The sequence below is a fragment of the Penaeus chinensis genome, chromosome 20, assembly GCF_019202785.1.
Source record: "Penaeus chinensis breed Huanghai No. 1 chromosome 20, ASM1920278v2, whole genome shotgun sequence".
NCBI lineage: Eukaryota > Metazoa > Arthropoda > Malacostraca > Decapoda > Penaeidae > Penaeus > Penaeus chinensis.
Genome location: NC_061838.1, coordinates 2,046,879 through 2,056,878, shown reverse-complemented (window position 1 = coordinate 2,056,878; position 10,000 = coordinate 2,046,879). Strand labels below are relative to the sequence as shown.

General features: G+C 38.7%; 1 protein-coding gene across 1 annotated transcript in view; it reads right to left on the bottom strand.

Annotated features, from left to right (window-relative positions):
- LOC125036111 overlaps positions 1-4,308 on the bottom strand; it is a 4,852-nt gene extending 544 nt beyond the window's left edge. The window contains exons 1-2 of the mRNA XM_047628525.1: positions 4,178-4,308; positions 348-3,063 (exon numbers count right to left, since the gene is read on the bottom strand). Of these exons, the coding sequence (XP_047484481.1) occupies positions 348-3,063; positions 4,178-4,180 (2,719 nt within the window). The 5' untranslated portion in view covers positions 4,181-4,308. The remainder of the gene's footprint in view (positions 1-347; positions 3,064-4,177) is intronic.
- Between the last annotated feature and the right edge of the window lie 5,692 nt (positions 4,309-10,000).

Genomic DNA, 10,000 nt, shown 5'->3' with positions numbered 1-10,000 from the left:
ATGTTAATAAATTAATATGATATATACCTGCATTTTACAGAGGAGATGAGGAATACCATCAACAACAATAACAATAATGATAAGAAAAATGATAATGATTATAACAATAATGATGATAATAATGATAATGATAATAACAACAATGACAACAACAAATAATAGTAATAATGACAACAGTCATGAGACGAAGAATAAGGAGAAAACGAAAAAAAAAAGGAATAATAAAGAAAAAGAAGACAACGAAGTACAATAGGAAGATGAAGGGATAAGAAGGAAGAAGCAGAATAAAGAAGAATACAAAGACGAGAAAGAAGACGAAGAAAATAAAGCAAACGGTTCCCACCAACCTTGGAATTTCTCCATTTCCTCGTTCAACATTTCCTGGTTTGAGGCGTCGATCTCCCGACCCGCCACGGCATGATGGAGACCCGGGGCTTCAGAAGCTTCAGAAGCATGAGGATTCACGATCTCGTTGCCGTGAACTGGTCCATTCGTTAGCTGAGGTTCACTATAATCCGTTTCGTAACCGTTGGCAGCTTGGGGTTGAAACGGCACGTTGTTAAAGATCTGGAGTCCTCCATAAACGGGTGAGGAACCTTGGATTTTTTGGAATACGAATGGGTTGATTGGAGGTGCGAAGGTGTCGAGGATTTGGGGTGATTGGGTGTTGGTCATGAAATAATTCGGGGATTGGTTATTGGCCATGAAAGGATTCGGTGATTGGTTATTGGCCATGAAAGGATTCGGTGATTGGTTATTGCCCATGAAAGGATTCGGTGATTGGTTATTCGCCATGAAAGGATTCGGGGATTGGTTATTGGTCATGAAAGGATTCGGTGATTGGTTATTGGCCATGAAAGGATTCGGTGATTGGCTATTGGCCATGAAAGGATTCGGTGATTGGTTGTTATCCATGAAAAGATTCGGTGATTGGCTATTGGCCATGAAAGGATTCGGTGATTGGTTATTGGCCATGAAAGGATTCGGTGATTGGTTATTGGCCATGAAAGGATTCGGTGATTGGCTATTGGCCATGAAAGGATTCGGTGATTGGCTATTGGCCATGAAAGGATTCGGGGATTGGTTATTGGCCATGACAGGATTCGGTGATTGGTTATTGGCCATGAAAGGATTCGGGGATTGGTTATTGGCCATGAAAGGATTCGGTGATTGGCTATTGGCCATGAAAGGATTCGGGGTTTGGTTATTATCCATGAAAAGATTCGGTGACTGGTGATTCGTCATGAAAAGACCCGGTGATTGGTTATTATCCATGAAAAGATCTCGCGAATGAGTGTTAATCACAAATGGGTTAATGGCAGTTAGGGGCAACTGGTTATTCACGAAGGGGTTAATGGGAACTCCCTCGTTGGTAGCGAGAGAGTTAAAGGTGAATGGGGTAACCAGATGTGACCTTGGGGCATGGCGGGTCTTCTGAAGCTCAAGATCAAGAAGGGGTAGTTGTTCCAATGGTTTGATTTCTTCCCCGACAAAGTTAGGAACAGATGGACCATTAAAATCGAGGGCATTTGGAACAGCGAAGTTGGGATAAGCTGGACCCTTAAAATCGGGGGTATTTGGAACAGCGAAGTTGGGATAAGCTGGACCATTAAGATCGGGGGCATTTGGAACAGCGAAGTTGGGATAAGCTGGACCATTAAAATCGGGGGCATTTGGAACAGCGAAGTTGGGATAAGCTGGACCATTAAAATCGGGGGCATTTGGAACAGCGAAGTTGGGATAAGCTGGACCATTAAGATCGGGGGCATTTGGAACAGCGAAGTTAATAAAATCAGGGATATTTGGAACGGCAAAGTTAGGAACAGCTGGACCATTAAAATCAGGGACGTTTGGAACAGCGAAGTTAGGTACAGCTGGAACCATGATTTCAGGGATGATCGGAGATCTGATTTCAGGACTATTTGGAATTTCGAAGTTAGGAACATTTGGAATCAAGAATTCAGGAGAATTTGGAAGATTAAAACCAGGGACATTTGGAACCAAGAATTCAGGAGAATTTGGAAGATTAAAACCAGGGACATTTGGAACCAAGAATTCAGGAGAATTTGGAAGATTAAAACTAGGGACATTTGGAACCAAGAATTCAGGAATGCGCGGGGCTGATACTTCAGGAATATTCATGCTGTTAATTCCAGGAGCATATGCAAATGGGAATCCAGATTCTTTTGGAGGTGTGAAACCTGGAACATTAGGATCTGCAAATTCCGGGTTCTCTGGGAATGAAAGTCCAAAAGCACTTGCATGGACAACTGGAACATTTTGGAATCCGGGGAAATTCCAGAATGGGAATTCAGGTACAATTGATGGCACTGATTGAGATAATTCATCAACTTTATGAGCAGGGAATCTCCACACGGCATCAGACTGGAATGTGTGGGTATTTGGAACTTGGAATCCTGGAATATTGTTCAATGGAAATTCCTTTGGGGTATGATGCTCTGGAATTCCAACGGGGAAATTGGGAATGGCGGGTGAAGGTGGAGGGGCAGGGACCGGGAATTCTGGAATATACGAGAATGGGAATCGCGGTGTCCTTGAACGCAGGAATTCCATGTATTCCGGGGCATAAGGAACTGGAAAGTTATTAAAGTTGTGGTTGGGAAAATCTGAAATGGTTTCAGGAATCTTGGAATACTGAGGAGCTTCAAACGGGTCAAAAATATTTTCAGAATTAAGCTGAACTGCGCTTTCAGTATTATGTGCAATAAATGATTCTGGACTGAGTTCAGGATGGACTTCATGCTGCAATTTTCTCTCCTGAAGATTCAGGGATTTGGCGTTCGCTTCTGGTAGTTCAGCGAATCCGTTAAAACCGTTGACTGGCGGATATTCAAACTCACTGAGGGGCGAATGACTCAATTCGTTGATCGGCGAAATTCCAAAACCCCTTGTTCTTTGGAAACCTTGCCAACGACTGACCAGATTAGGGAATGGCATTGGCGCTTTGAAGTCGGTAAAGATGGGCGGGAAAGAGACATCTTGCGGGAAGGCGGCGCACCATGTAGTTGCTAAGGTCGCCGCTAGGAGGCAGTGTAGTAGCCTCTGTTAAAAAGGGAAGAATTATAGATTATAATACGGCTGTAATAACGGCAGAGAAATTATTTCAGAAAGTAATGATGTTCATCTTGTAGTAATGATATTGTTCGTGATGGTTAAAGGATTTTATGAAGATAAAGCATGATGATCATAATAAATCGAATTGGTAATGAAATCTATTAGAAAAAAATATATATATAGTTATCATTATCGCAGGAATTTACTATTTCAAGCTTAAAAATCGAAATACGAAATCAAGTTCTTATAACCATGTTAAACAGTAATAGTGATAACAATAATGACAATAACAATAATGATAATTTAATAACACCAACAACTATGACAATACTGATAACAATTATGACACTTGATGAGGATGATAATGATGGTGATACAATAACAACAACAGCCACAGCAATAATAAAAATCGTCTTGAATTTAGATATAAAAAAAAACATTAATTCGTCAAATCGTTCAATGGTATCAACCACGGAAGTTTAAATAAATTCTCTTTGTGCGAAAATTTAAGCTTGATATTTCACTTTATGCAAATTAAGAATGAGCGCAGAACTCTGTGGATAATTAATTAAATTTTACAGTGATGCTCTAGTCTTGTACTTTACTAAAAAAAACTAATTTGTGTAAAAAGCGGTTTAGATGTCTTCTTACAGTGGTATATGATTATTTGAACTTTACTGCTGTAAATTCTGATAAGGATTGTTCTTTTTTCGACGAGTATGTTGATAATTATGGTCTTTTTACTTATATACTGGCGATCAAGCAATTATGTGAAGATGTGGAGCTGGCGTAACGATGTTATGTTCATGATTTTTTGGTACGAAAATTAATAATACAGTTATATTTTTCATAAATATGATAATATTCGAGAGAAAGAGAGAGAGGGAGGGAGGGAGGGAGGGAGGGAGGGAGGGAGGGAGGGAGGGAGGGAGGGAGTGAGGGAGGGAGAGAGGGAGGGGGAGGGAGGGAGGGAGGAGGAGGAGAGAGAGAGAGAGAGAGAGAGAGAGAGAGAGAGAGAGAGAGAGAGAGAGAGAGAGAGAGAGAAAGAAAAGAAAATATCGTAATGAGAATTAACAAATCAGGAGACAATAAATATACTTACCATAATTGGTTTTGCTCGACGAAAGGAAAACTGGAAAAGTGACTCCGATAGAAGACGAGAAAGAAAAATCTTTCGCGTCACTAACTCCTACTTAGTACTTTCTCTTCTTTGTTTCGATGAAGTTATTTTTTTTCCACGCCCTTGTTTTGTGTTTTCTCCAACGATCTCACAACACCGCCCGAACTGACTGACTGTCTGCCTGCCTGCCCGAACCGAAGGCCGGGACTGAAATGAACAATCCAGGTCGTCTGCAAAATTATATATCAGGTCGCCGCAACCGAAGCAGGTTAGGACGGGGGATTTTACAAAGCTCGGCTCTTTTCCTACTTCACGATATTTTTTTTTTTCTTTTTTGTCTTCTTTCTCTTTTTGCAAGGCGCTGCTGACGGCAGAGGGGGTAAGACAGACTTCAGAGATGGGCGTCCTGGTCATCACGTGGGATTTGCTTGGGGTAGAATGGAGGAACAAACGAACATTCCTTTTAACTCGGTTCCGTCTCTGCGTTCCTCTCATTAACACAAAAATACAGTAAATGAATATGATTTTTTAAAAACTTTCATGTATATACATCTTTACCAGGAGTGTAATTCGAAAAAAAGATAGATAACTAGCTTGGTCTGGTTGTGCCCTTCATTTCCAAGAAATTTGATAAGAGAAAGGAATCCTTCTCGAAATTACTTGGATCAAGATGAGTGTTGCAACACCAAAAAGAATATACAGTGTATAAAAATATTTAAATATATATATATATATATATATATATATATATATATGTATCTATATGTACACATACACACACACACACACACACACACACTCATACACACATATGAATTATATGTATATATACATATATATATAAATATATATATATATATAAGTATAAATATATATATATATAAATGTATATATATGTATATATATATGTATCTATCTACCTACCTATCTATATACACACATACGCGTTTGTATACTTATATATATGTATGTATGTATATATGTATGTATATATATATATAAGTATACATGTATATATGTATGTATGTATACATATGTGTATATATATACACACAAACACATTTACACACATGTATGTATATGCATGTGTATATATACACACATCTATACATATACATATATATATGTATATATATATATATATACACACACATACATATAATGTGTACACACACACATACTGTGCGTGTGCGCGCGTGTGTGTGTATATGTTTATATATGTATATATACACATGTATATATGCAAATGTGTATATACAGAAATACAGAAAAACAGTCGGTGAAATAAACGCAAATCCTTTAAAAAAAATGTAAACAAAGCAAGTACTATAGGATAGCAACAGCGAGGGACACGCGAGGCAAAAACCACAGTAGGACAAAAATTCTCACCCACTTTCGGGGATCTTCAGAAGAGGGCGGGTCCGGGCTCCACTTTTTTTTGTTTGTTTTTTTGGGGGGGAGGGGGTGATGCACACTGTCTGCACACGTGGGTAGGTGTGTGTGTGTGTTTGTTCGTGTGTGTGTCTGTATGTGTTTGTAAGTGTTCGTGTGTATGGGTTTGTTCGTGTGTGTGTGTTTGTTCGTGTGTGTTTTTGTACGGGTTTCTTCGTGTGTGTTTGTTTGTTTGTGTGCTTGTATGGGTTTGTTCTTGTGTGTGTGTTCGTGTGTGTGTGTTTGTTCGTGTGTGTGTGTTTGTTCGTTTTTGTGTGTTTTTTTTTCGTGTGTTTGTTCGTGTATGGGTTTATTCGTATGTGTGTGTATTTGTTCGTGTGTTAGTTCGTGTATTGGTTTATTCGTGTGTGTGTGTGTTTGTGCGTGTGTTAGTTCGTGTATAGGTTTATTCGTGTGTGTGTGTTTGTTCTAGTGTGTGTGCGTTTGTTCGTGTGTGTGTGTTTGTTCCTGCTTGTGTTCGCATGGGTTTGTTCGTGTATATTTATTCGTGTGTGTATGTATGGGCTTGTTCGTGTGTGTGTTTGTATGTGTTTGTTAGTGTGTACGTTTGTATGTGTTTGGGATGAAGGTGACGTCGAGTGATGAACTGGTAAAGGGAGATTTAAAGTTCGTGCGTCTATACTTTCTTCTCGTTCAAAATGTCGTAAGGTGAACGATCTCACACAAATAGGAAGGAGCCTGCAAAATAAAAATATTTATGAAGTCAAATTTATTTATGGAGTTGCATGGTAGTAAACAGCAGCTATTTTTTTGGAAATACATTATAGTATGGTATAAATGAGAGAGAGAGAGAGAGAGAGAGAGAGAGAGAGAGAGAGAGAGAGAGAGAGAGAGAGAGAGAGAGAGAGAGAGAGAGAGAGAGAGAAAATACATTATAATACAGCTTATTGTGCAATAAAATTCTAAATTCCACACAGGGATGGGGGTTGCAGATGAAAATATTGTATGTATTTAAGATATAGCATGCGTTTCTCTTTTTCAAAAGACACTTATGGGTAGGTCCAAAAAAATAATGCTCTTGGATTGATATGAATAATTAGCGTGGAAGTGTGTTATATTTTGGGTAACAAATACTGTCGTAAGTGGTAAAAGAACAATAACAATGATTATATTTCTAATGTGATATTGGACAAAGATATCTTAGTCATCATCTTGACTTTCTGATTGTTTGTCTGTCAGTCTGTCTGTCTCTCTCTCTCTCTCTCTCTCTCTCTCTCTCTCTCTCTCTCTCTCTCTCTCTCTCTCTCTCCTTCGTTCCCAACCCCCCTCCTTCCTTCCTCTCCTCTATCTCCCTTCCCTCGTTCAATCTATTTGTCTGCCGCCCCCACCCCCCTCCTTCTCTCTGCCCTCTCCCTCTCTTTTCTCGTTCTATCTATTTGTCCCCCCCCCCCCCACCTGCTTCTCTCTGCCCTCTCCCTCTCTTTTTGCCCCCCCCCCTCCTCTCTCGTTCTCACTCCTCTCCCTCGGAACACCAAGGAGCTTTACAGGGCGAGAGGGCACCCGTGTGGCATTTCAGCAACGCATCAGAACACTGATTAACATGTAACCAAATTTGTACAAGGAAGACAGCATGGAGTAAGTAAATGTGTTAACAGTAATAGGGATCTATATTGTGTGTGATTGTGTGTGCATGTGATTGTTTGTGTGTGATTGTGTGTGTGTGTATGATTGCGTGTGTGTCTGTGTGTGATTGTGTGTTTGTGTGTGTGTCTGTGTGTGATTGTGTGTTTGCGTGTGATTGTGTGTGTGTGTGTGTGATTGTGTGTGTGATTGTGTGATTGTGTGTGTGTGTGTGTGTGTGTGTGTGTGTGATTGTGTGTGTGTTTGTGTGTGTGTGTGTGTGTGTGCGTGTGATTGTGTGTGTGTGTGTGATTGTGTGTGTGATTGTGTGTGTGTGTGTGATTGTGTGTGTGTGTGTGTGTGTGTGATTGTGTGTGTGTGATTGTGTGTGGTTGATCGTGTGAGTGTGATTGTGTGTGTGTGTATGTGTGTGTGTGTGTGTGTGTGTGTGTGTGTGTGTGTGTGCGTTTGCATGTGTGTATATGCGTCTGTGCCGCATGCGTACGTATATCTAAATGTATGTCCCTATGTACACATACATAAACGCTCATGTACTAGCATATAATCACGTCTTATTTCCATAAGCATATGCAAAGTGCTTATGCCGCAAACCAGGACGAAAATCTCATCCTCCGGGACAGACCAAGGGCAAGGAAGACCTCCGGCTCTTAGCGAACAGGCGAGTAGGATCTAAAGGGTATGCCGGGAAACTAGTCCCTAATGTTACACACACACACACACACACACACACATACACACACACACACACACACACACACACACACACACACACACACACACATGCGCGCGCACAATCACACACAATCACACGCATATATAAATATATATACAAATATATACATGTATATATAGTTGTATATATATATATTTATCTATTTGTATATATATGTGTGAGTGTGTGTGTGTGTATCTCATGCGTAATAGATTGACAGCTCAAACTTGTCAGGACATATTCATATATGCATATATTTACATTATATGTATGTATATATATATATAAATATACACACACACATATGTGTGTGTGTGTGTGTGTGTGTGTGTGTGGATATGTGTGTGTATGCGCGCGCGCGCGCGTGTGTGTGTGTGTGTGTGTGTGTGTGTGTATGTGCGTGTGTGTGTATACATATATATATATTTATAATGTCAATATTTGTATATATCCACTTATTGAATACTGGCAAATTAAATGCTGCCAATCTGTTATTTTATTATATTACGCATGACTCATACACAAAAAAACACAAAAAAGTTCGATCTGGCCCAACAATGAATAACACGGTGGTGACCAGCATGTCCTCAACACAATTAAAAATGTGAGTCGTATAGAAATGACACTTTCAAAATTCGAAAATGAATTGTTTGAGACCGAAATGGTGCGTAATGTGTAGAGGATGATAAAGCCAAATAACTACTGTAACCAACATTAAAACTCATGAAGAGATAATACAGAAGCGTCAGTCAAAGACAAGAACTTGCTTTGTGAAATAATAAATCTCTCCGCATGCATTTTATACACAATAGCGTAAATTTAATATCATGCATATGTTTACAACACAGTAAACTCGGCCAAATTTACGGATGCTAATTCCTTCACGTTTTCTGTGAAATTAAAGTGATTTAGAGATTTGTTAATAAGTTATTTTAGTAATCATGTTCATCTTATATTTGAAGGTATGTTTGCACTCCAGATAGATAGATAGAGATAGAGATGGAGATAGATGTAGATATATAGAGAGATGAATAGACAAATAGATAAATAGATTGAGTGAGAGAGATTGTAAATTTGAATGCAAGTGTGCCATGAGGTGTTTTTTTTTTTTATGCTAGCAGTAAGTCCTGGTCTCAAGATGAATGAAAATGCGAACAGACTAAAAAGGAAAAACGCTAACGACTGAAATCTATTCATTTAAACAACTTCCAAGAAATATAACAAGGTAGTTTGAACCAGGTAACCCGCTCCGTCTTGAGGATAATCCTAGTTGGGAACTTTCGAGCTAAGCCCCACCCCGTTTGATTTATTCATTGCAAATATCTTTTTTGTTGTTTATTTCGTTTTCTTTTATTTTCTACCATTGTTATCATTGAACAATTTTAAAAGAAAATGCACAAAAAAAACCCATAAAATATCGCACAGATTCACCGGGTCAAATAAGGGGCGGAGCTAATGACGTCATCACGTTTAGCCAATGAGAGTGCACTATGAGATACCAGATATAGCTAGATACATAATTATTTGTATTATTTCCTCGATATTGTTATAATTACCAGGACTAAAACAAATACCTATTTTATTTATGATATAGAAAAGTTCACGAATTTTAACAACCATCAGAATACTTTTGGGAAAAGTTTAATTTAATTTTTAAGTTCAACAAGACAAATGGAAGTGGGGCTACCTGGTTATATGTTCATTGGTATCTAACACATCACAAACTCCCAACATTACGAATCTTTTTGAGAATAAAAAAAAATCAAAATAACAAAGCCAAGCCATAAACAGATCACACCTTATAATAAAATATTTTTCTCTAAGATTTTACACATATTCCGAACAAACTAATTAACAGATATTTTCAAATCCGCCTTTACGTCCGTCGTCAAAGCGCGGGAAAATATCAGCTGATCCCGAACTCTTCCGGGAAGTGTGACGTCACTGGATGTGTGCGAGAATGGCGGTGATTATTCTTGTTCTTGTTCTTATCATTCTATAATTGTTCTTTCATGTTTTATCATTATATTCGTAGTATTTCATTCTTACTCTCTGTTTCT